This window comes from Ovis aries, chromosome 8, assembly GCF_016772045.2.
Source record: "Ovis aries strain OAR_USU_Benz2616 breed Rambouillet chromosome 8, ARS-UI_Ramb_v3.0, whole genome shotgun sequence".
Lineage (NCBI taxonomy): Eukaryota > Metazoa > Chordata > Mammalia > Artiodactyla > Bovidae > Ovis > Ovis aries.
The window spans coordinates 57,780,800-57,808,252 of NC_056061.1; the positions used below are offsets into that span (position 1 = coordinate 57,780,800).

A 27,453-nucleotide genomic window follows, 5' to 3' on the forward strand; every position below is an offset into this window, starting at 1 on the left:
CAGCTTTCTTTATAAAAGGTTGAAATCTGAAATAGCCTAATCACCACTGTAATTCCATTACAATTTTTATTTTCTCATTTTTTCAATTTTTTGGGTCTGTTTGGAGACATATCTTCAGATTTGATCATAGTATACCTTAATTACCCAAATAGTGTTATCAGTACATGTTTACTTAGCTGGGTCCTTACTATGAAGAATCTAAGCTACTCCACTTTGTTAACAGAAAAACTCCATTTTGTAAGGTTCTGGGAAAAGAGCCTTTAGAAATCCAAGAGCCTTTGGAAATCCCCTGACCTCACCCCCACCACCCACGAGCCAATCGGACCGCAGACCAAAATCTCCTGACTCAACGCTCAGGAACTTGTGGTCTACCTAGACAATAGGGACCAATCAAGAACCAACACACAACCCTTCAAAAGAAAGTGACCAATCAGACATTCCCCTACCTAGAAACCCTTTTTTTCCCATGTATACTCCCTATATAAGCAATGTAATCCAAAACCCGGGGCTCCTCCCTATAGCCGCCTTGTCGATATTGGTGGGAGCCCCAGCTCCAGCTTGGTAATAAAAACTCTCTTCTTTTGCGTCAGATATCGGCTCCCTGGTGGTCATTGGGAGATTTCTCGACTTGGGCATAACAACTAATGCTTGAAAACCCACAAACTAATTTCTTACTATTCCTGGGAGATCTCCTAGAACAAATATTCTAAACCCTCTCTATACAAGATGCCAACATTTTCCCATCCTCAGCTTTTGATCAGACTTTTCCCTTCACTGAGGGAATTTCAGTTATGATATACATGTGAGCTCACATCTTGCCTTCTGTCTATTCTAAATATTATATTACTTAATGGCATCATAAAAATCAAAGCAGGAAAAGAGAGATAAGAAACAAAGAGGAGCTGGGACAAACAGAAAGCAAAAAGTAACTGACATGAAAGAGAAATATTACACTAGATCCTACAGACATTAAAGGGTTAGTAATTTTATATACACCTTGATGGGAAAAGCTTGAACAATTTAGGTGAGAAACAGACAAAGTACTTGAAGGATACAAACCAGAAAAATGTATTTAATAAAAGATACTCTTAATGACCAGAAACTATAAAACTCTTAGAGGAAAACATAGGCAGAACACCCTATGACACAAATCACAGCAAGATCCTCTATGACCCACCTCCTAGAATAATGGAAATAAAAACAAAAATAAACAAATGGGAACTCATTAAACTTAGATGCTTTTGCACAGCAAAGGAAACTACACAAGGTGAAAAGACAACCCTCAGAATGGGAGGGAATAATAGCAAATGAAATAACTGACAAAGGATTAATTTCCAAAATATACAAACAGCTCATGCAACTCAATACCAGGAAAACAAACAACACAATCAAAAAGTGAGCAGAAGACCTAAACAGATATTTCACCAAAGACGACGGCTAATTAACACATGAAAAGATGCTCAGCGTTTCTCATCATTGGAGAAATGCACGTGAAAACTACACTGAAGTATCACCGCACACAGTCAGAATGGCCACCATCCAAAATCTACAAGCAATAAATGCTGGAGAGGGTGGAGAAAAGGGAATTCTTTTGCCCTATTGGTGGGAATTTAAATTGATATAACCACTGTGGAGGACAATATGGAGATTCTTTAAAAAACTAGGAGAAGACTACCATATGTATCCCACTACTCAGCATATACCCTGAGAAAACAATAACTGAAAAAGACACGTGTACTCTGATGTTCACTGCAGTACTATTTACAATACCTAGGGCACGGAAGCAACCTAGATGTCCATTGATAGATGAATGGATAAAGAAGCTGTGGTACATACAGAGACTAGAACATTGATAACCTGGGTCTCCTGCATTGCAGGCGGATTCTTTACCAGCTGAGCTACGAGGGAGGAGTCTACAAAACCTCAGGGCGTCCCAGGTCACGCTAGTGGTAAAGAACCCGCCTACCAGCAGGAGACATGAGAGAGGTGGGTTCAATCCCTGGGTCAGAAAGATCCCCTCGAAGAGAGCAGGGCAACCCAATTCAGTACTCCGTCCTGAAGAATCTCATGGACAGTGGAGCCCCAAGGGCTACAGTTCACAAGGTCGCAAAGAGTCAGACAAGACTGAATTGGCTTAACACACATGCATATAAATTTAAGAATAACATCACACTTAATGATGAAAGACTGAATTCTTCCCCAAGTATGGGAAAAAGAAAGTCCTGGGATTAGGCAAGGATGCCCACCTCCTCACTCTCAGGAGGGTCCATCATTGATTGTCCACCTCTGACAGTTTGTCTCTATTATTCCCATTCCTGAACTAAGTCACTGAAGTTCTGTCCTTGACATTACACTACTCTGTTTTCATATTTCATCCTTTGGGAATCTCATCTTCTCCAAGAATTTCTAATCATCACCCTTATTTAGTTCCATAAAGTCCATTGTCCATTGGATACCATTACTCGGAATTCTTTACTTTCATTTCAAATGTAAGATTAAAATTGTATTCACCTTTTATCTATAAGGAGTTTTATTTACTTATACTATCATTCTCCCAGCCACCCAAATTCAAAAATCAGTATTATTAACTTCTTCATTACTCACAACTCCACAGATAATCCCCGGTCCTATCAATTCCTCATTTTCAAAAATAACCCACCTTTACCTCTGCTTCATTCAATTTCTAAGTTCAGATTCTACTCCATATTTTTGTCAAGCTCTTCCTTGAAAATCACTCTCAACATGCCATTACATTTTACTCAACAGTATAGAGTATTAAGTTCTATAATTTAGATTCAAATTTCTCTAAAGTTTAGCCTGCTTTTCCAGGGTGTCTATCATTAATCTCACCACATAATCTCTGTTATCTATTTATTATTCCATTCAAATCTTGGTGGCTCAGTGGTGAAGAGTCTGCCTGCCAATGCAAGAGTCTTGGATTAGATCCCTGGGTCAGGAAGATTACCTGGAGTAGGAAATGGCAACCCACTCTAGCATCTTCCTGGAAAATCCCATGGATGGAGGAACCTGGCAAGCTACCGTCCATAGGGTCACAAAGAGTAGGGCAAGACGGAGCGACTGAGCACACACACACAATTTTCTACCTTTGCCCAGACTTTTGCTTTTGTTCATATTCTTCCTCTCTATCTCCCCTACTGTCTTCACCCCACTGACATATCCACCACTACCTCCACCCATTGAAACAACTGCACTGAAAAGCTTCCTTTCTGCAAGACTCATGATTCTTCTACAAAGTTTTCTCTGATCATTCCAACTGGAAGTGACCATTCCCTCTCCAAATTCTTATTCCTCTGTTCCCGTTCCTATGTAGCATGCAATATATTCTAGGCAGAGCATTATCTTCTCAACCACTGTGCTTGCTGTTGTTCAGTTACTCAGTCATGTCTGACTCTTTGCAACCCCATGGACTGCAGGATGCCAGACTTCCCTGTCCTTCACCAATTCCTGGAGCCTGCTAAAACTCTGTCCATTGAGTTGGTGATGCCATCCAACCATCTCATCCTCTGTTGTCCCCTTCTCCTCCTGTCTTCAATCTTTCCCAGTATCAGGGTCTTTTCTAACGAGTAGGCTCTTCGCATTAGGTGGCCAAAGTATTGGAGCTTAAGTTTCAGCATCGGTCCTTCCAGTGAGTATTCAGGACTAATTTCCTTTAGGATTGACTGGTTTGATCTTGCAGTCCAAGGGACTCTCAAGAGTCTTCTCCAACACCACAGTTCAAAAGCATCAGTTCTTCAGCAGTCAGCCTTCTTTATGGTCCAACTCTCACATCCATACATGACCAGTGGAAAAACCATAGCTTTGCCTATATGGACCTTTGTTGGCAAAGTAACATCTCTGCTTAATATGCTGTCTAGGTTTGTCATAGCTTTTCTTTCAAGGAGCAAGTGTCTTTTAATTTCATGGCTGCAGTCACCATCTGCAGTGATTTTGGAGCCCAAGAAAATAAAATCTATCACTGTTTCCATTGTTTTCCCATCTATTTGCCATGAAGTGATGGGATCAGATGCCATGGTCTTTGTTTTGTGAATGTTGAGTTTAAAACAGTTTTTCATTCTTCTCTTCCACTCTCATTGAGGCTCTTTAGTTCCTTTTTGCTTTCTGCCGTAAGGGTGGTGTCATCTGCATATATGAGGTTATTGATATTTCTCCTGGCAATCTTGATTCCAGCTTGTGCTTCATCCAGCCTGCCATTTTGCATGATGCACTCTGCATGTAAGTTAAATGAGCAGGGTGACAATATACAGCCTTGATGTACTCCTTTCCCAATTTTGAACCAGCCCATAGTTCCATGTCTGGTTCTAACTGTTGCTTCTTGGCCTGCATACAGGTTTCTCAGGAGGCAGGTAAGGTAGTCTAGTATTCCCATCTCTTGAAGAATTTTCCAGTTTGTTGTGATCCACACAGTCAAAGGCTTTATCTTAGTCAATGAAGCACTAGATATTTTTCTGGAATTCTCTTGCTCTTTCTATGATACAGTGGATGTTGACAATTTGATCTCTGGATCTTCTGTCTTTTCAAAATCCAGCTTGAACATCTGGAAGTTCTCAGTTCACATACTATTGAAACTTAGCCTGAAGGATTTTGAGCATTACTTTGCTAAAATGTGAAATGAATGCAATTGTGCAGTAGTTTGAACATTTTTTGGCATTGCCTTTCTTTGGGATTAGAATGAAAACTGACCTTTTTAAATCCTGTGGCGACTGTTGAGTTTTCCAAATTTGCTGGGATATTGAGCATAGCACTTTGACAGCATCATCTTTTAGGATTTGAAATAGCTCAGCTGAAATCCTATCACTTCCACTAGATTTTTTTGTAGTGATGCTTCCTAAGGCTCACTTGAGTTCACACTCCAGGATGTCTGGCTCTAGATGATCCCACCATCATGGTTATCTGTGTCATTAGAATCTCTTTTGTATAATTCTTCTGTGTATTCTTGCCACCTCTTCTGGATATCTTCTGCTTCTGTTAGGTCTATACTGTTTCTGTCCTTTGTTATCCCCATCTTTGCATGAAATATTCCCTTGGTATCTCTAACCAGTGGTAATTGCCTAGAAATAGACACCTAATCTTGCTAATCCAGTTATAAATTTACACCTTTAAAAAAGTTGTTCACATTGTGAATGAAACAAAAAGAGGGGAGCGATAGATTATTTTCCCACTTGTTAACTATATTTACGTATGTTTAAGACCTGGTGTGGAATGTATTTAACCAGATGCTAGAATGAGTTTGGGTCTGCATGATCTGTGATGCAGACACATCTGGGAAGGCTGTTATGACCTTTTAGCCCTTAAACAGACATGAATCTTGTGAAACTGACATTGACATTTAGAAAAAGAGTTTATGCATGCAACAGTTCACTGAAATCCTTTTACACTAGGGGGTATTCCCCACTTATTTTAAAGAAATTAAAAAAAAAAAGATTTGAAAAAGAGAAACCCTATTTTAGAATATTTTCTAATGTTAATTTATGTCCTCAGTGCCTAATGGAGTGACTTGCATATTGGGGAGTCATTAAATACATTATGCGCAATTTTGAAAGTAACATCCTGCCTTTCCTTTTGATAAATCTAAATGAGGGGGTAATTTTGAAGCTAAAAGAACTGATGAACCTCCAATATTCATATCTTTGTGGTATAGGAATAATTTGACTTAGTAGGAGCAAATTATTCCCTAGTAGTGCCTACCTTCTTCCTTCAGCCTGTATTAAGAAAATATATGAACTATAATTAAACACAGGCTCAATGATGTCAATATTATACAATAAAAGAATGGCATACTGGCAAACCTTAAAGGCACATTAAATGAGTCAAGAGGAGACAAAAGGGCAAAAAAAAAATCTGGGTCTCAAATTTCTTATCCTTCAGTTAGTCTAGCTGGGAGGAAGAAGAGAAGAGAGAGATGAAAAAAGAGAGAAGGAAGGAGGAAAAGAAAGTGAGTCACTAACAGAACAATCCTGAGAATGGATCCTTCGAATTGGCTAAACCAAAGAAAAAAAATTTAGTGAGTTCAAGGGTTTCCTGACAGTTTGACAAAGGGATAAATGTTTTCAAGTGGGTAATTAAATAGAACACTTACTTTGTTACTATCATCTTCTAGGGGAAAAAAATGGAGAATGACAGTAAAACACTGAATAACATTCAAATAAGAATTTGAATACTGATATCATGACCTAGCGGAGAAGGCAATGGCAACCCACTCCAGTACTCTTGCCTGGAAAATCCCACGGACAGAGGAGCCTGGTAGGCTGCACTGCATGGGGTTGCTAAGAGTTGGATATGACTGAGTGACTTCACTTCCACTTTTCACTTTAATGCATTGGAGAAGGAAATGGCAACCCACTCCAGTGTTCTTGCCTGGAGAATCCCAGGGATGGGGGAGCCTGGTGGGCTGCCGTCTATGGGGTCACACAGGGTCGGACACAACTGAAGTGACTTAGCAGCAGCAGCAGCAGCAGCAGCAGCAGCAGCAGCAACCTAGAAATTTATCTTCACAAAATCAGATAGTATAGTACTTACGGGATATTTGAGGAAATTTTCCAGATCATTTTTACTATTTGATTTTCACTTTTAGGATTAGAAACAAATGGCTCTCCTCCCTCTCACTCCTAATCCCATTTAGCAAATGGGGCCAGGTGTAGCTTCACTGTACATCCACGGTGAAGGCCATTCCTTAGCCATCTTGCTATAGTGCTTGATATTCCAGGACTTTTAAGGTAAAAGCAGGAATAATGATCACAGTGCACTCTGATTATCACGGTCTGATTATAAAAACCACAGCCATTGTAAAAGTCATTGCATGATATATGTATTAAATATATTTATAAGTTATAAATATAAAATACTGATAAATAAAAGTAGGCTCTGGTTAATCACTAAAAATTGACTTTATGAGGGTAGGAGGGTTGAGGATGATTCAGAGAATCATGATTCTATACAGATTTTGTAAGCGTTTAAGAATAAAAATATGTAGATGTTTTAATTATGTAATATATAAAAGCTGTTATGCAAAAGTCATTCTTCTTTCTACTTATTCATTTCTAATGTTCTGTAAAGTGAAATGTGAAAGTAATATTTTCCTAGATAAATAATTGTATGTGGATTTCAATCATATTTGAACTCAAATATCTGCATAAAGATGTTTCAATATAAATTATCATTGAGGCTTTATTTTTTGTTTTTATCAAAGATTATTATATGAATCATATATTAACCTTGTTTATACTTTTAAAACATAAAATATTAGCTTTACTCTTGAAAATCTGCTTTGATAATTAGACTTTGGCAATAAAATAAATCTGCAATTGTATCATAAAATATTACTCCTGAAACATATTCTCATGGGATATTTTTCCTTATGCACAGGTTATGCTCTGAAATAAATGAAGCATATTACTGAGATTTCAAAATGCTATGTGGCAATAGTAAAGTTAAGCCAACATCAGCAGAAGTTGGCATTATCACTTTGCATGACAGCCAGAGTAATGACTGCCACCTTCAAACTAAGAGAACACACCCAAAACGCTAGCCTTGACAATCCACAGGATGGCTACAAACTCTTATTAAAAAACATGATTACACAGATGTGAAATTGGTCCTCACTCATTGTCAGTCTTTCTCTCTTGAATAAAATCTCTTTAACAGCAAAGAGCTTTGACTGCGGCTATGTTAAACAGGATGAAGTGAAAATTCTTATGGGTGTAATAAAAGATATGAATAAACCCCAGTTTGGCCTGGGGAACTGAATGTAAGCACAGCTGCACGGGGAACCTTGAGAAAAATGTGACCATCTGTCATCATTTTCTTCAACAGGTGCTTGTAGTTTTTCTTCTTTTTCTAAATCACAAAAGCCTTGTTACTTCAAATATTTCTGTTTGTAATATCCATTTCTATAATAACTGTTATGGTGCTTTAATAATACTGATAGTATAATAGATATTTTGCGTTCAAGGGAATCTTTGATCCTAAAAAACCATAAAACCCTATAAACAAACTATATAAATATAATCTTCAGATTTCAGTATAAGCTGATTTTAATAAGTTATTTCTTTGCTAATCTTGGAAATTTGAGAGGAATGTCAAAACAGAAGGGGACTGCCTTCTAGGAACCACTTCAGATAAAACTGAGATTCTCTAGTTCTAAGAAGTGATCTGTTAAGTAACTGCCAGAATATCAAAACAGGAGTCCTGTAAGCTTGCTTTCCAGGGAGGGGCCACCTGAGCAATTTGGTTGTTCTTTAAGTGCTACCTTCTGCAGATACACATCCTGATTTTTCTCCCACAGCCAATCATCTCATTTTAGTTTTCATGGAGAGAAATTTAATACTTTGCTATCATTATAGAACTATCAGATAAAGTGTAAAATTAAAACTTTGACTTGATCTCTGAGAATAGACTTCAACGAAAAAAAGAATTTCAGATTTTACCATTGACATATTTTTACTTTCAACCTATTTCATCATATTAACTTTAAAAAAAATTTTAGATGGCTTCTCTTAACTCTCTATGACCAATTTGTCAACTTATACAGTTGTGTCAGACTCTTTGCAGCCCCCTGGACTGTAGCTGACCAGGCTCCTCTGTCCATGGGATTTTCTAGACAAGAATACTGGAGTGGGTTGCCATTTCCTTCTCCACCGACTAGCTGATGCAAGAAATAAATTCTGAAAAGAAGGCCCCTTCTTTCCTGTCTTTCCTCCTCCCTCCCTCCCTTCCTTCCTTCTTTTCCTTTTTTCCAACACATATTTTATGGCATGGTTGCTATTCCTCAGTCCCTGCGGTAGGGCTGAAAGCACGTGTCTGTACAGTATAGACTACAAGACAAAGTGCCTGTCATCATCAAACTGATAGTGTCGTTGCAGGATAAACAATTTTTGAGCTTAAATAATAATATAACCAAAAATATTTTGACAATAAGTGCTTATAGGAAAGTAAAACAGAGATTCTAGAGGTAGATTGGAAAGCCTGGAGTTGAGGCATCAGAAAAGTCGACAATGAGACTTATTTTGAGAAATAAACTACATTTAGGAGCCAGCCAATGACAAATGTGGAGGAAGTAGATCTGGGAAGAGATAGCAGCTGTTGGAAAGGACCTAGAAGGGGAAGAGGCAGGGCAAGGTTTATCTAGTTTGGTGAAGCAAATAATCGCCAGTATGACTGAACTCTAGTGCCCAAAACAGAAAAATGAGGTCAGCAGGGATCAGCTGATGCCCCAAGGGTTACGATGCTTTACAAATCAATATAGGGAGCTCAAATTTAATACTAAGCTTATACAGTCATTTGAGCCTTTAGCAGCAAGTGTCATATTTTGATTGATGTGAAAATATGTATATATGTGCCTGTGTGTGCGTATGTGTGTGTGTGAGAGAGAGTATGTGTGTGTGTTACTGAGGTTGTTGTGTAAAAATGAAGAGAAGAAAGAAGAGCCGTGGTCAGAAGACAGGAATCAAGCAGGGGTCCCGCGGGTTCAAGCTTGAGTGACGGTGATAAAACTGAAGGGAGGAGGTAGGCAGGTTTTAGATTTAGTTTGGAGGAAGCACCAATAGACCTGAAGACAGGTTTTAAACGTGGGATGAAGGAAGGAGAAGAAAAAAGGATGACCCCTAATTCTTGACAGAAGCTACCAGGAGGTGTCATTTACTGAGATGGGAAAGGCCAGGGAAGAAGCAGGTTTGAGATGCCATCTAGACACCCAGGTGAGAAAGTCTAGAGGCAGAGTGTATATAGACTGTTCTTAGATCAAAATAATGCATCAATCAAGTTTCAGAAATTTACTGACTCTATTGTTAACCTAGAATACAAAGGCCTCTAAAGCCCTCCAAATTCTTTTGAGTATTTACAAGTCATAAAACATTCTCTTTCTTCTTTTTCGTCATTTTTTAGGTTTCAGAACAAATATATATTCACTATACAGGATTAAAATATATTCACTAATATAATTCAAATATACTGAAATATATAGTAGGGAAAGAAATTAAATACTCTCACAATAATTGTAAAGATTCGCTGCACACCTATCCACAGAAACAGAACTTCTTGAGGCAGATTAAAAAACAACATAGATGTGCTCACTTCAGCAGCACATATACTAAAACTGGGATGATCCAGAGAAGATTAGCACGGCCCCTGCACAAGGATGACATGCAAATTCATGAAGCGTTCCATATTTTCACACATGAAAAGATGCTCAACATTGCTCATTATTAGAGAAATGCAAATCAAAACTACAGTGGGATACCACCTCACACCAGTCAGAATGGCCATCATTAAAAAGTCTACAAACAATAAATGCTGGAGAGGGTGTGGAGAAAAGGGAAACCTCTTGCATTGCTGGTGGGAATGTAAATTGATACAGCCACTATGCAAGAAGGTATGGAGATTCCTTAAAAAACAAGGAATAAAACCACCATATGACCCAGCAATCCCACTCCTAGGCATATACCTTGAGGAGACCAAAACTGAAAAAGACACATGTACCCCAATGTTTGTTGCAGCACGATTTACAATAGTTAGAAGATGGAAGCAACCTAGATATCCATCAACAGATGAATAGATAAAGAAGCTATGGTACATATATAATGGAATACTACTCAGCCATGAAAAGGAACACATTTGAGTCAGTTCTAATGAGGTGGACGAACCTAGAGTCTATTATACAAAGTGAAGTAGGTCAGAAAGAGAAATGTATATATCATATACTGATGCATATATATGGAATCTAGAAAGATGGTACTGATGAATTTATTTTCAGGGCAGCAAAGAAACAGACATAGAGAACAGACCTATGGACACGGAGTGGGAGAGGAGTGGGTGAGATGTATAGAGAGAGTAATATGCAAATTTACATTACCATATGTAAAATAGATAGCCAATGGGAATTTGCTGTATGACTCAGGGAATTCAAACAAGGACTCTAACAATCTAGAAGGATGGGATGGGGAGGGGGGTGGGAGGGAGGTTCAGGAGGGAGGGGACATGGGTGTACCTATGGCTGATACTTGTTAATGTGTGACAGAAAACCACAAAATTCTGTAAATAATTACCCTTCAATTAAAAAAATAAAGTGGCAAAAAACACACATAGTTTCACAGTTGATAATGTTTTCTCTTCTAGTAATTTCTTAAATAATTTAAAAGTATGGTTGTGGAGTAAAGTTATTTCCAGCATCACACTCAAGTTGGAAAACAGCCTGAAGTATACCTAATCCATGTTGTGTTGTTGTTCAGTCGCTAAGTCATGTCCAACTCTGGGACCCCATGGACTGCAGCATGCCAGGCTTCCCTGTCCTTCACCATCTCCCTGAGTTTGCTCAAATTCATGTCCACTGAGTTGGTGATGCTATCTAACCATCTCATCCTCTACTGCCCTCTTCTTTTGCCTTCAATCCTTCCCAGCATCAGGGTCTTTTTCAATGAATCAATTGGCCAAAGTATTAGAGTTTCAGCTTCAGCATCAGTCCTTCCAATGAATATTCAGGGTTGATTTCCTTTATGATTGACTGGTTTGATCTCCTTGTTGTCCAAGGGAATCTCAAGAGTCTTCTCCAGCACACAGTTCAAAAGTATCAATTCTTCATCAACCCCATGAACAGTATGAAATGGCAAAAAGATATGATACTTAATCATAGTTCCCACCAAAGGAAGGTTTCTTTAAAAAATGTTTTTAGGAGAGGATCTCAATGTTCAATATCTCCAATGACAAAGCTCATGCATTTAACAACCTCATAAGGCAACTCATTCAATTTTATTTTAGTTTATTTTTTGCCACACCATGCAGCTCCATGAGGGATCTTAGTTCCCCTACCAGGAATTGAACCCATGCTCCCTGCATTGGAAGTGTGGAATCTTAACCATTGCACAGCCAGGGAAATACTGCAACTCATTTTAATAACTCTGATGGTAGAAATGGATTTCTTATACTAACCTGAAAGCTTCTATCTTTAAAGTATACTATTTGGGTCTTTTTTCTTCCTCTGGAGCCTAATAGGTAACATCTAATCCATCTTTCTTGAGGAAGGCTGCCACTATTTCAAGACAAAGATTATGTCTTTTCCAGCTGTTCTTTCCCCAAATATTTCCAGATGCTTCCTATTGCCTCGGTAGCCCAATTTCCAGAGATTTCAATTATCTTTGTAATTCTCCTTTAGAACAATCGAGGTCACTCATACATCTTTTAAAAAGTTATTTTAGAAGCTATCTTCTGGGATGATTAGCCTAGAATAGAGTACAATGTCAGTACTTCCCTTGATGTCAATGTAGTATTTAAAGGCTAATATTGCATTCATGCGGAGAAGGTAATGGCACCCCACTCCAGTACTCTTGCCTGGAAAGTCCCATAGACGGAGGAGCCCAGTAGGCTGCAGTCCATGGGGTCACTAAGAGTCAGTACGACTGAGCAGCTTCACTTTCACTTTTCACTTTCATGCATTGGAGAAGGAAATGACAGCCCACTCCAGTGTTCTTGCCTGGAGAATACCAGGGACAGGGGAGCCTGGTGGGCTGCCGTCTATAGCATCACACAGAGTTGGACATGGACTTAGCAGCAGCAGCAGCAGCAGCATTGCATTCATGTATTCAACAGGCATATCTTTGAGTTTAGGATGAATGACTACTTAGACTTAATATGAATTCCAATTAAGACCAATTTTATACACTTTGTACATACAGAATTAAACATTAAATAGAGTGTTTATTTGTATTCTCACTGAAGTTTTAATTTTTAGTTTTCTTTATTTTAATGTATCACTATCTTTGGAGTCCTTATTCTGTAGCCTAATATAGGCAGTCTGTTATCAACATGATTTGGGTATGGATGTTTAAATATTTACAATAACTAATTTAACTTTATTAGTCCATCTTCTACAGTGACATCATATGAAACCTGCCAATTACCTTAGTATCATTCAGACACAACATTCATTTATTAGCCGAACTACAAGTCCAGCAAATCAAATAACAAAGAAAATGCAGTCTTGTCAGTATAATTTGTGTTTATTGAAAGCATGTTGACCTCTAGTCACAAACCAATTGCTTCAGGCAAAGCATTCACAAATCTGTTGCTTAAAGTTTGTCCTTGAGTTTTCACAAATGACTCTCAACCTCCCTGAACTCTTCCCTTAGTAAATATTTTTTCTCCAAGTTGAAAATCTGGGACATTTGTCTCTATGTAATCATCTGATAAGGGCTTCCCAGGTGGCACAGCGGTAAAGAATTCACATATCAATGCAGGCGGAGAAGGCAATGGCACCCCACTCCAGTACTCTTGCCTGGAAAATCCTATGAACGAAGGAGCCTGGTAGGCTGCAGTCCATGGGGTCGCTAAGAGTCAGATACGACTGAGCGACTTCACTTTCACTTTTCACTTCCATGCATTGGAGAAGGAAATGGCAACCCACTCCAGTGTTCTTGCCTGGAGAATCCCAGGGATGGGGGAGCCTGGTGGGCTGCTGTCTATGGGGTCGCAGAGAGTCGGACACGAATGAAGTGACTTAGCAGCAGTAGCAGTATCAATGCAGAAGACATAGGTTCGATCCCTGGGTTGGGAAGATCCCCTGGAGCAGGAAATGGCAACCCACTCCAGTATTCTTGCCTGAGAAATCCCATGGACAAAGGAGTCTGGCGGGCTACAGTCCATGGTGTTGCAACGAATCAGACACGACTGAGTGACTGAACATACATGCAATCATCTGACAATTCTGATATTTCACTAAGTGATTGACTCATTCTAACAATACCTTGTATTGACTGAGTACTTTCAATGTACCACATACTCTACAAAGAGCTTTAAGTGACTAGTTCATTGGGTCCTCTCAAAAATGCCATGGGTAGATATAATTTCCTTCTTCAGAAAGGGAACTGTCACTTGAGCAAGATTAAAGAGTTGGCCTAGGGCCACACAAGGAATAAGTAGCAAGCAATGTTGGGACTCATAGCAGGACTTCCTGCTCTTAACTGCTCAGCAGTTATTCAGCAGGTATTCCTTGAGGACCCACCAGGCAAAGGGACTCTTTCCTGCTCCCTCAGGAAATGAGACACTCATCAGCATGTAGATGTTCCATCCACGCCCTAATGAAACACTAATTATCTACTATGCAAACTCCTTTTCCTCCTTCTCCCTGCTGCAACTATAGCTTTAGGGCATTTCACTGCTTATTAGTAATCTTGGAAAATGAAAGTGGGAAGGGAAAGAGTATCTATTTACACTTTACACTAACTAGAAATACACTTTTCCAAATACAAAGGGAGTCATTTTGTTACTGTTCATTCTAATAAAAGATTTGAGAGCAGAACACATCTCTTGGCTTACATGCAGGCTGAGACTAACCTGAGACTTTCATTTATTAATATTCATTTGATGCCCTGTGACCACATATAACTTACCAATTTTAGGCTTTGTGTGGGCAGATATTTCTGTTGCTTAGAAATATAGCAGCTAGTACCAACTGACAAAAGATGTGTAGGAATGGAAGGGAGGTACGAGGAGGAGGGAGATTTCTGGCTCAGAGTATTTCAAAATACACCGCCACCCACAGTTCTTCCATTGCTATTCTCATTTCAGCATGTAACTTTGAGAAAATACTTTAAATTATCAACACATTTGTTAAACATCTCAGAAGTGTTTCAATTCTAGAAAAACCCACTTGACTTATCTACTTTACAAAATAATCTCTATCCAAGCACATGCTAACCCTTGCTTCAAACATCAGTCACTCTGAATTGCTTTGTTGGGAACCCTACTATGCATCTCCATGCCCAGAGTCTGGAATCTTCCAAGCTTCTGTAGGTGGACATGGGAGTTACCTGATTCTGATCAAAGAGCCTGACCACACAAGGTCAGTAGTTCCTGAACGTGACTGAACAGAATCAATTAAAAAACTTTAAAATACATTAAGCCCTGTGTAAGCTACTAGAGGCTGTGATTTAATGGCATAAAGGAGGGAGGAAAGATGCCTGGATGCTAAAATTTTTTAAAGATATGCAGGTGATTCCAATGTGCAAATTTGGGAATTTCTGACGTGGGAAGTATCTTCCCAGTTCTCAGTCCTCTATTAGCACTGCCTGCTCACCACTGGAGTGCAATTTGTCATTGCCATCTTGGCCCTGTCTGAAGGGATCTGGAGGTCCAAAATACCAGGAGGCCTTGTTTCTACATGGTTTCATCTACCATGAGTTTTCCTATATGAATGGGCTTCTGGGCATGAAGCTTTTAGGGGAGAGAAAAAAATAGTAGCAATTTAGTTGTATCTAAGAAACTGAGGTTCTCAAATTTTAGTTTACAAATTGCCTGAAAGATGGAAATCTTCCCCAGACTCATGTAGTTTTGTTGATCTAGCTTCTCAAAGTCCTTTAACTCTCTCATGTTATTGAAGATGAGAAGGAACACAGAGTATAAGAGAAAAACATTCACACCTAGTATTAAGAAAGAAACTCCTATAAAATCACCAAATCTCTAGATCAAAGCCTGAAAGACTCTAGTTGAGCTTACTAAACGTGTGTAACAAGGCTACAGAAACAGAAAAGAGAGCTCAGGTGGTTCAGACACTTTAATTATATTTCTTCCATGCAGGCAGACTTCTATAGTCAATGTCTACTGCGCCCTTTGAAGCCCATGCCAGATAATCTTCCTCATGGTATATAATACTTTGAATGGTAAATGCTATGGTTAATCTTGAAAGACAACATTTAAAACTTCGGACACTTGTTTTCCTTCATGTTTTAATTGTAAGCCTCCCAATCTGAAATAGCCACAGCACTGCCCCTTATCACATCACCCTATTTCAAACCTCTGCACACACATCACTTTTTGATATTTTTCCTGCTTATTTGTTTACCCCCATCAAAATGGGAGCTCCATGAGACCACTGATTTCCTCTCAATCAATGCTATGTCCCCAGGATCTAGAACTGTTCAATAAACCTTTAATCAATATTGGTTGAATGAATGAATGAACATTCCAACATTATCCGTGAGTACTTTACTAAAACAGTCATGTGAAACTCACAAATGATCCCCATGCTGTATGGCCTGGAGCCTCAAATTTTTACGTCTACAAAATGGGAGAAATAAGATATTGACCTCATAGGGCTATTGTGAGAATTACATGAGATAACACACTTGAAGGACGATAATGTATGGCATATATTAAGAACTCCATGAATGAAAAATCACATTACAGAAATATATATCTATGGCATTTGTACAACAAAAATGTAAGAGAAATACTATGATTTTATTTTACCAATCTTTTTAAAACTGCTTTTTATTAACATGTTCTTTCACTATTGAGGAAGAAAATTAGAATGTTTTTATATAAACTACCAGCTGCTTGCAGAAGAAAGAATACCAAACCAGGACAAAGAGGAAATGAATCCAGACCACTGATCTATACGGCTTCCAACAGGTCACTTAATAGGTACCTAAGGCCCAGTTTCTTAACTGTAAAATTCAGGTGGGAGAGTTAGGAAATTTAAGGCAGATCAACTGAACTCTAAGCTCTGAAGAGCAACAAGTGCCCAAAATATCAATATTCAACTTGTAAAACCAAACACTGTTTAAAGATTTATCATAATATTTGGCTACATTAGTTGAATACAAAAGACCTCAATAGTAAATTAAATTTGAACTATACATTATTTCCATAGCACTCATTTATAATCCCATTTTTACTGTTAACAAAAATTAACACATTTGAAGCTTTCTTATTTTTGCAGAATTTCCTGCTTATGTGCATACTATATGCTGTCCTTAGGTGAAGCTTTTCTTTATTTTTGATCTACTCCAGAATTTAACAAGTTAAAAAAAGACAGAAGTGGAGAAGAGGTTTTCTAGAGAAATAATTCTCTGTTTAAAAGTTCTGTACTAATTATCTTTTAAAAGTTACAATAAGCCACATTATGAGGCATCCTTAGGCAGAGTTGTTTGTTTGTTTTACGTACAGATCAAACATTTCCAGAAACAAGATGATATATAATGAATTCATTCTTTTGGCCAGCAACTCTATTTTAACAGTGCTCTATTACAAATGATGAATCAATAAACCACCATTCACTTTCTTTGAAGTGGATGGACTCTTGGCTTTCTTTCCAAGAATCCAGAAATAGGCCATCGGTCGCCTGAAGCCTTGAACTTGGCCGGTCAATTCAGGTGCATTGTTCTCCTGGCTCTTAGTCCCTCTCCTCGGGCTGGCTTCTTGAAATCATTTGCTGCGTCAGGGAGACCACGCAGCTGAAGAGCATCCTGGTGATTCTTGGTTCCCGCTTACTGGTGCACGTGGACTCACTACTAATACACCAAACATGAAGCTTGGAGAGGTCCCTTGTCATCTGGAAATTGGCAGAGGGAGCAGGGGGCAGGGCATAACCTGAAGATTTATAAATACCTCTTAACAAAGCCCCAGCTGATCTGTGTCGGGGTTGTACACTCTCTTCATCTTCCCCTTACAGCTTTTCAATTTGCTTTCCAAACATTTCTTTGTTGCCGTTGGCTGCGGTGCACTTAAAAGAAGCACATCATTAACCACAAAGAATGCTCACTGTTTCCCAGCACTTCCTCAGCAAGCAGCCGGGCAGCAATCACCTCGCTGCTGAAGAGACTCCTCATCACAGTAAAGTTTCGGTGGTGGCAACAGCCAACCAGTGAGGTTGTAACAAATGATGACATCCGTTTCTGCCTCCATTCCCCAGCAATTTACACCCCCAAAGGAAGACTGAATTCATTTTTGTGCAGATTTCAACAGGCACATCTGACAATGCTGCCCTCTTCTCCAACTCGCACAAACTAGGCATTCATCAACCCTGATTACTTCCCCCAAATGGCGACTCAACAGTTGCTAAGTGGCTTGGATGGGGGCGGAATTGCTCTGTGTCAGAAAGGGGCAAAGTACAAGGAGAGGACACGAATCCATCAGGGACGTAAGCATTGAGTTAATTCACTGAGAGAATAGTGAGGCTTTCCAAAGCCAAGGCGAAAGGAAAGACTGCTTCCCACCCCTGGCAACTCTGTGAAACACAGTGTCTGGAAGCCAACCTCAGTACCATCCCAGGAGTACTGTGTCCCTAAGTGAACAACTTATCTGATAGGTTACATGGAGACAGGCTTTACTCTACAACCACGTTTCTCTCTTCTTTCCCATTTTGATGGTACCCAGTTATACACCCTTTAAAGAAACATCTGCTCCAGGGTTGGAAGATTACAAAACGGGCAGGGCCAATTTCCATAATACCTCATCTCTGAGTGTAGTTTTAAGAGTGTCCAAGCCAGTATACTGCTCTGAGGCAACGGAATCAAAATCTGATACTTCCATCTACAAGCAAATGTCGCACTGCCCCCTGGAGGTAGTCTCATTGCATCCAGTCCTGAATTAGTGACTGGCAACCCCTGAAATGGCAACCCACTCCGGTGTTCTTGCCTGGAGAATCCCAGGGACAGCGGAGCCTGGTGGGCTGCCGTCTATGGGGTCACACAGAGTCGGACATGACTAAAGCGACTTAGCAGCAGCAGCAGCAGTAACCACTGAAAACTCTGGGGTTGCTGAGGTTTAGAACTCTTTTGGGGGGGGGCAGAGGGAGGGTGGAAAGAGTGTGGGCTAGGAAGACTAACTATTCACTAACTGCTTGTGAGTGGGGTGCGTGTGTAAGCATGAGGGAGTAAAAAAGAGGTGAATAAGTAAACGCTTGCCTCCCCATCTCAGCAGTGTAGAAAGAGTGGATACATGGTAATAGGTACTCAGAAGCGGTGGTTGAAGGGGGATTGACAGGGTGGTGAGGATGAGTGTGGTTGCATGGATTTCGCAAAGATGGCCACGCTAATATCTTCCCCTCCCATGTGACCTCCTCACCATGGGATATTGAGGTGGTATCTACATTTTCTCTTGAATCCAGAGGGACTGGGACCACAGCAAAAGACATAGTCCAGGACTCCAAGGCTAAACGATAAAGGGCCGTACAGTTTCTACTTGGGCCTCTTGAGATGTTCACTGTTGGGACTCAGCCACTATTGGGAGGAAGCTGGGCAGCTGCATGGAGAGGCCACATTCCCACCACAGTAGCTGGGGAGGTCCAGCCAACAGCCAGCCTCAGTCACCAGTCAGAAAAACCAGTGAGAGAGCCTCCAGATGACTCAGTGACTCAGAGTGGACATCAAGTGAAGCAAAAAAGACCTGTCACCACCAAGCCCTGCTCAAATAGTAGCTTTGGAGAAAAACAAACCACCATGTTTGGGGGTAGTTTATTACACAGTGATAGATAACCAAAAGAGGGGCAAGGTCCCCTCCGACACTGAATATTTCCTAACACAGAAATGGGGCCTGAAGAGAACTGGAACCTGCCTCTCAGCCTTTCACCAGTTTTCATAATTTGGGTTGATTCTTTATTTACTTTAGCTTTTTCCCTCTTGGTCCCAAATCAAGCTGTCCATGGGATATATCTCAACTGAAATTATGTGTGTATATATGCAAAACAGGGTGTGTTATACAAACGAATTGTGGCTGCTATTTACTAATCAGATTTTACTTACACGCACACACACACACACACACATCTGTCTTCTCTCAAAAAACAAACAGAAGATCTGGCAATACTTGATTTGCATTCCCACATAACAGTAATTCACATGTGAAAACGGGTTTCTTCCATCCCCTCTACTCTTCTGCATTACAATACTGCTGTTTCCACTGGAGTCTTGCCACTCTTTTACATTTGCTTCCTGACCTCTGTATGGATTTGGGCTTATGACATCTTTTTCACCAGCAATTCTCTGCCAGGCTAGTTGGGAGTTAGTCTTACATAGTTATCCACAAGTTAAAATTCCATTGAAAAGAAGAGCCTTAATATCATCAGAAAAAAATAAAAGTCCAAATAATAATAAAATAAAATATCTAAAGGTCAAGTTTTCTAATTAAATAAGAAAGAATGAAATAATATATATAGAAAGTAGCCACAAGGGAAGGTGACTTGGACATCAGCTTAGGTTGTCATCAGTCATCATACAGTTTAATGCCATTGCCCCAGAACCAATGCTTTTTGTTGTATTGTTTCATGCAAAGTTTGTTCTCGCTGAAAGTAAAATTACACGAAAATCAAAGTTTCCTAATGGAATCACATACACAATGTTTAAGAACTTAAACATTGGTAGAGTTGCTGAAGATGCCACTCACTGTACAAAGAATCTCAAATTAGTAGGTTTTGGGAGAAGATACAATTTCAAATGTTGGAAAATAGAATCTCCCAACCTGGATGATCTAGCTGGAATTGATACATTTCTTTTTATTTTTAGTGTCTGGGGTCTTTCATTTTATTAAAAAGGTTTTTAATAAATTTTCTTTCTACTTAACTGCTATGCATAATTTTTATTGTGTATTATATGTCTTAAAAGGAGGGAGCTGTGCTGCGCTGTGTGTGTGTTCAGTTGTGTCCAACACTTTGCGACCCCACAGACTGAAGCCCCAGGCTCTTCTGTCCATGAGATTCTCTAGGGAACAATACTGGAGTGGTTTGCCATTTCCTACTCCAGGGGATCTTTCTGACCCAGGGATTGAACCAGTCTCTTGCATTTCCTTCACTGGCATGCAAATTCTTTACCAATGCTTAAGAAAATGGAGTAGTTAAAGGATGTCAGTCAACTGAGAAAATGACAATCCTTTATATATGAAAATAAAAATTCCATTTCCTTAGGAATAAAAATAGAAGGAAAAGTTCTATTTCTTGCTCATTAAATATATTGGGAAAAGGTCCATATCCAAGGCTTACTGAACAGTATTATGTGTTTAGAAATTAAGCAAAGTTCTATGTTTCAAAACCCATCTAAAGGGCACTTAATTAGTTCTTATGTGATCTTTACAAAGAGCTACCCACAGTGTGGAAATACCGTAGTTTGTGGTGTGCCCCTTATAGCATGTTGAAACAGAATTCTGCTCTTAGTCTTTCATTTGATATCAAACTCGATGGGCTTTCTATAAATGCTACTCTTTGAGAAAAACAATATCAAGTTATCTTTAAAGTATACATGTTTTCTGATATCACACTAAAGTAAGACTTTCCATGCTCCCTTCAACAAAACATTTAAGGATAGTTAAGGGGCATTTGATTCTGCCCATCCTAAAAAAAAAAAAAAAAAAAATAGACAAGCAAAAATATGTGGCTCAGCTCAATAGATGTTTAAATAAGGCACTGTTTAAATAAGGTACTACCTCATATCAGAAGAGAGCTGAATTACTCAGCTAGTGAGGCCTGTGTTTGGAGTCAAATTCTTGGTTTACAAATTTAATGTCTGAGATGCTGCAGGAGGATTAAATTTATACATCAATGGCTTCAACGGTGTAATTCTCATAAAACTTTACTGGAGTTGTGCTTATTTGGGGGAGGAAAGGACTAATTTATGAAAAAATAAACAACAGAAGGGTTTTAAAGTTTTTATTGCTGCCATTTTTAAAACTTCTAGCCAGAGTTAACAGCTCATTGCCAGAATTAGCATTAAAAATTAATGGCAGAACATTGTGGCAATCAAACTTAGATGTCAGAAATAAAATTACTGAGAAACGCTCTTTGGACTCTATCAGGTACATCGACTTTAATATCATCAAAGCCTAATACATAGCCAGAAGAACTAGCTTTCATATGGATTAAGACACTTTTAGCAAAGGGCAGTATTTTTGGATGAACTTTGATAAGCAACACTATATTCACTACGATGTTATATCATAGTGGAGAAGTGTTCAAATGTTGGTCAAAATCAAACAGACAAACATGTCCAAAAACCTAAGCATCTAATCATTCCGATCATTTCAATTCTTTAAAAAAAATTTTTTTCCTATTCATTAAAATATCTGTGAACGGGCAATGTCTCTACTCTGGCTCTTTCAAAGCAAAACGGTAGCTGTCAATTTAATTTTGTTAGCTATTAAATAAAGTAAGTGGCATCACCGACTCGATGGACAGGAGTTTGAGTAAGCTCCAGGAGTTGGTGATGGTCAGGGAAGCCTGGCATACTGCAGTCGATGGGGTCGCAAAGAGTCGGACACGACTGAGCGACTGAACTGACCTGAAAGTAAGTGAAACGTTTTATCACTTAATATGGGGTTTTGCCTGAAGACCAGGTTTTGTAGGCTTCACAGCTTCCTAAACAGTTCCCAATAACAAGTTCCTAAGGATTCTCGGGGACCTTTCATTCATTGCTGGCATGAGGTAGCCGACCCAGCCCCAGAGATGGGAAGCTACAGAAAAGCCTTCTGAGATCCACGATTCTAGACAGCTAGACAGCAAATGCCAAAACTCTCCAGTCCCTTCAACCCCGAGAGCCGTCCCGTAGATCCCCAAAGCCCAAAGATCTCTCCTTAACCATCAGGGATGACGGGTGGTGCGTGGCAGGTGTGCACTTGGGGCATGTACTAAGTGGGGCGTTAGGGGCAGGAAAGTGTTCAGAGACGGAAAGCTGCCTAGGTTTACCGTGTTCAGCTTTCCCGGGACTGGGCGGCGGAGTTGGGGAGTCCAGCCCCAGGGGCCTTGGACTCCGGGGTGCAAGAGCGGATGGCAAAGGGTAGCGGAAGCCTGGCTGAGGCTGCGGGGCTACAGGGGCGACGGCGGCCAGCCTCCGCCGGAGAGAAAGCCGGGTGGCCCGGGGCGCCCCCCAACCGCGCCTGCCTGCCCGCAATCCCGACCGGCCGGGGGCTCGGCGGGGCGGCTGCAGGAGGGTATATACGCGCTTACCTGGAGGTAGGGCCGCCCGCGGGCCACCCCGCCCACGACGATGTCGGCCGCGGCCATGGCCCCGGTGGACGAGAAGCCGAAGCCCACGTAGCCGGCGGTCCGCACCTCGAGGCGGAAGGCAAGCCGGCCGCCCCGCGGGCCCCAGCTCAGCCAGTACTTGCCCTCGGAGTCCAGCAGCGTGCGGTGCGGGAAGGGCCAGCCCGAGCCCCCCGCCGCGGCGCGGGGGAGCAGCCCCCACAGCAGGAGCAGCGGCCAGCGGCACATCCTCAGGCGCGTCCAGCCCACGGGCACCTGGGCTCCCGCCGACTGGAGCGCGGAGGGCGCACGCGGAGCGGCGGCGCGAGCGAGCGGCCTGGGACCGCCCCGCGGCCCGCCCGCCGGGAGGGGCCGCAGAGTCTCCCTCTCCCTCTCAGGCCCGGCGGTCCGCCGGCTGAGTCCCGCCGACTCCATCCGCGACCCGCCCTTCCGGTCCATCCACCTGCCGCCCCCCGCCCCCGACTTGGTCCCCAAGGTCGGATTCAGTGGGGAGCGCAGTGACGGGCGTCCAGGAAGAGGAGAGGAGGAGGCAGAAGCCGAGGACAGGGGGTGGACAGACAAGGAGCGCGGGGAGTGCTAGTGCTTGCCTGGGCAGCGTGGGCACGTCGCGGGGAACAGGGGGTGGGGATCCCAGGGGAAAGAATCAGAGCTTGCTGAGGAGGGCAAGTTTAGCTTAGCAGAGGAGGGGAGGACCTGAGTAATCAGAGGGATAATCCTGGGTTTGATGGACAGCAAGTGAAAGTCCCGTCCAGGGTAACTGCTTAACATCTCGATATCCGCTGCATCGGAAACCATTGTAACCAGCGATGCCCTAAACCCCACGGTTCACCTCCTCCAGCGCGTTTGTTTCCTGACCCTAGGAGTCAGTGCCCTGAGGCTTGCCTCTTTATGCCTGGTTTTTGTTTGATTTGGTTTGGTTATGAGAAATTCTGCCAAAATACTCAGCCACCAGCAGAGTAGGTCAAGGCTGAAGCATCATTTGGGAGTTAAATTTTAATTTGAAGTCTTCCTAACTGTTTCAAGTTCTGGCCATAGTCGTGTTTGTCAAAAAGTGTTTTTGCCTCTGCTTTTACCCACATCACTCCTGTCTTCGGAATGCTAATTAGTGTAACTGCAAATTACCTTCTCTATTCATTCATTTATTTATATTCTGCCATGTTTCAGACAACGTTCTAAGGTGGCTCATAAGATACAAATAATACAGAATATAAAAATAAGAGCGGATATCAGATGAAAAGCAGCATGAGCAAGGAGAATATACAAACGGTGCTATCTGCTCTGCATTTGGAAGCTCCACACGAGCTGCCTACTTTGTCTCTTAGAGTCGTGTTTCGGCCTGTTTTTTCTTGCTCTTGTTTTCTCTTCCCGTTCCTTTACCCGTGACTTTCCCAGAGTTACCAGCATGCATCAGAACTGTGCTCTCCCAACGGATTCAGGCATATTTGACTAATTCCAGAAGGCAAGCTTCCAGTGGATCTGCTTACCAGGGAGTTCAGGGAATTGCTTGAGAAGGGACTCATCTCAAGGAGAGAGGGGACAGAAATCTATAGGTTTAGCCAATGACAACAGACCAGAGAAAAGAGGTGATGAAACCTTGGGACAAGGCAAGAAATAAAAGAGCCTGCGCAGACTTAAAGGAGCTAACCCATTGAGAGCAGCAGCAGTAGCTCCCTGGGCAGACATCAGAGGCAGCTGCATCAACTTCAGCAAACTAAGAATTTCATCCTTAGAACTGAGATTTTACAAGTACAGGGGTGTGGTTACTGCTATGGCCCTAGCCAGGAAGAGAAGAGGAATACGGAGAGAGGAACAAAATGGTGGACACAGAGACCGAGAAGAGTCAATCTTGGGGTACATGAAACAGGGATTTCAAGGGAGTTATGCCACTCCAGAATGATCAAACGCAAACTTCCGCTTTGGTGACTCTACTTTTTATTCCTAGCATAGAGGAACCTGGAACATGTGGTTATATCTACTTCATTGGTGGGGGGAGGGGTGTTATAGAAATTCCAAATTCACATCTAGAGTCTGATCCCTGTTTATTGTTCTGGCTTTACATTCCATCAATAACTCTCATATCACTCACCCATTTCCCACTAGAAGGACATATAAAAATTGCCTCCAGAATTCTAAGACAGCCCCGCTCTCTCCCATCACTCTGCCTTTTCAGATTGCTCACGCTCTGCCATGTTTGCCTTTTCTTCCCTCCATTCTTTGAAGTATTTTCTAATCCTCCTTCCCACATTTCCATCAGATTGTGTTGACCCTCACACAATGGGACTAATGTCCATGGAATGTTCTCTTCAGATCTCACTCCTAACATTTCAGTGACTGTTCATAGACAGTTTTCTTCAGGAGCCTTTTAGATCAGAAACAGATCTGGTTCCTTAGTCCAACCCATTGCCTAGAATATGGAACACCATGCAATAGGTGCTTAATAAAGACTTGTAGGAAGAATAAATAGATGCATTTCAGATCCTCCTAGAAGCATCCTCTTAACAGAGATGGGCTGTGGAGGGAAAGCTTGGCTCCCTAGATGTGATCAAATGCTCTGCTCTGCCCTGGTATTAAGGCAAAAATAGAAAAGATGACCACACACGAATACACAAAAGAGAGTCTCAAATGGTTTTATTCTTTCATCAAGTAAGATTGTTGAACGTGAAGTTATTGCCTGTTGCTTGTCTGCAACTGATATTGCATCTAAAGCGTCCTGAGTGCTCAAGAACTATTAAAACTAATAGAATCATCTTGAGATTAGATCAACAGAACATTATTAGCATAATTCATCTTCAACAGATCCATTCTGCCTTGGCTTGAATTACCCCAGTAAATAAAGACAAAAGAGTCAATTTTATCTAAGTGTGCTTTATACACTGAGTGGGTCCCCTGGATCAAAATCATCTCCCCATTCAATTTCATAAACTCTCAGTTTCCCAACTGGAAATTAATTACTGTACAACTGCTTGTTTTAAATCCTTAAAGAAAGCAGGAAGAAAGCACTGGTCCATAAAAAACTCAGGATATATGGCCAAGAAGAGAATAAAATCAGTAGCAAAGGGTTTCAAATTTATTTATTCACTATTGTTTTTGTAAAAATAATACTTCTTTCTTGTTTAAAGCTAAAGGTCAAGAAATGCAGGAAAATATGAGTAATAAAGTAAATTTTAAAATATCACCTGAAATTCCACCATCCAAAAATAACCCTTGTATGCATTCCAAGAACATCATTCCAGAACCTAGAGCCATTAAAACCTTGAAGGAAGAGCCTGTTGAATAGGAATTTGCAAAGAAACAGGTGAATTAATTTTGAAAAACTCCACTTGAAATAAAGAATGACTCTAAGCATGCCAGTTCTAGTCACATTTTTTTTTTAGGTTTCTTCTCTACACATATATCTAAAAAAGAAACAGAAAAGAGATAAAACTGGAAATTCAGTGAGGTCTGACTTTAGTTCAGTACATTCAACCAAATTACTCATTCTTAAAAATGAGTTATTTTCTCACACTTTTCAATCAGGAATTTTAAATGTGATGTTTATTTTGAATCCTCACCCATTCTGATACACAGCATGGCATCAGCCAATGTGACTGAATGCATGCTGGGCTTCCTTACCTTGGAACCCTTGCTGCTGTGGAAGGTTTATTTATATTTCCACATTTGTCAACTGCCGGGGTTGGGTGGGGGGAGGATGGAAAAATGAAAACTCAAGAGACCCTAATAAGCCAGTGCAAAGTCTTTGGTATGAACCAGGATTGTCTGAACTAGGTTATTTCATAGTTAAATATGGGAGTATCATAATTTTCCTGTCTACTTGTGCCTAAGGTGCAACAATAAGACTAAATATTTATAAAGTTCCTGTCTTCTAGGGAGCTCAAAGAAAAATATTTATATAAGTGATCTCAGCAGTTCTCCAGCATTCAAATAGGGAAGCTGAAGCATTTTCTCATTTTTGTCTATTCACTAAGCCTCCTGTGTGGATAGGCTTGGTTAATACACAAAAGTTGGTCACTGGTTCAAGTTAACACTGTGAGTCAGTGGTAGAAAAGCCAAAAATAGAACTTTGGTTTCTTTCTTTTTCTTTTTTTTAAACTATATACTTTCCTAGCTCTCACCTCGTATTCAACAACAAAAAAATAATTTTTAAAGCCACTACATCATTATTACAAAACTTTCAGTTGGGCTGTTATTTTTCATGCGAGCAAGATGGCATGATCTGCTCAATATTATATTCCTTATCTTAATAACGGACGATACCAATGATGACAGTAGTATGGGTGAAGAAGGCGAGGCCACAGTGCCTTTACTTTCATTATTAAAGAACTGACATGGGTTTCACTGAGTTCTTGAGGTTACTTTGAAAGTAAGTGCCAGTTGGGATTGAAAAATCACTTTTAGGCTCTTCCATATGAAGATAATAACAAGCAAACTGCTTTCTCTTTGCAAAATCTGCATTTTGGTATTATCTATAAATTGTTCTCAAAAATAAAACTGTTTCAACTAGAAAAGTAATACAATATTCTTAGAAGAAAAAAATAATCATACTTGGGGCTTCCCTGATAGCTCAGTGGTAGAGAATCTGCTTGCCAGTGCAGGAGACATGGGTTCCATTCCCTGGTCTGGGAAAATCTCACATGCCACGAAGCAACTAAACCCATGAGCCACAACTACCAAGGCTGTGCTCTAGAACCCGGGACTCACAA

At 40.6% G+C, this 27,453-nt stretch overlaps 1 protein-coding gene and 1 non-coding gene across 2 annotated transcripts in view; one reads left to right on the forward strand and one right to left on the reverse strand.

Moving 5' to 3' along the window:
* Positions 1-23,025, reverse strand: part of MOXD1 (monooxygenase DBH like 1) — a 94,766-nt gene extending 71,741 nt beyond the window's left edge. The window contains exon 1 of the mRNA XM_027972473.2: positions 22,718-23,025. Within this exon, the coding sequence (XP_027828274.1) occupies positions 22,718-22,981 (264 nt within the window). The 5' untranslated portion in view covers positions 22,982-23,025. The remainder of the gene's footprint in view (positions 1-22,717) is intronic.
* On the forward strand, positions 10,082-10,188 carry LOC114116258 (U6 spliceosomal RNA). Its single transcript, XR_003590247.2, has one exon. It is a non-coding gene; the product is annotated as a U6 spliceosomal RNA (small nuclear RNA).
* Positions 23,026-27,453: the final 4,428 nt, after the last annotated feature.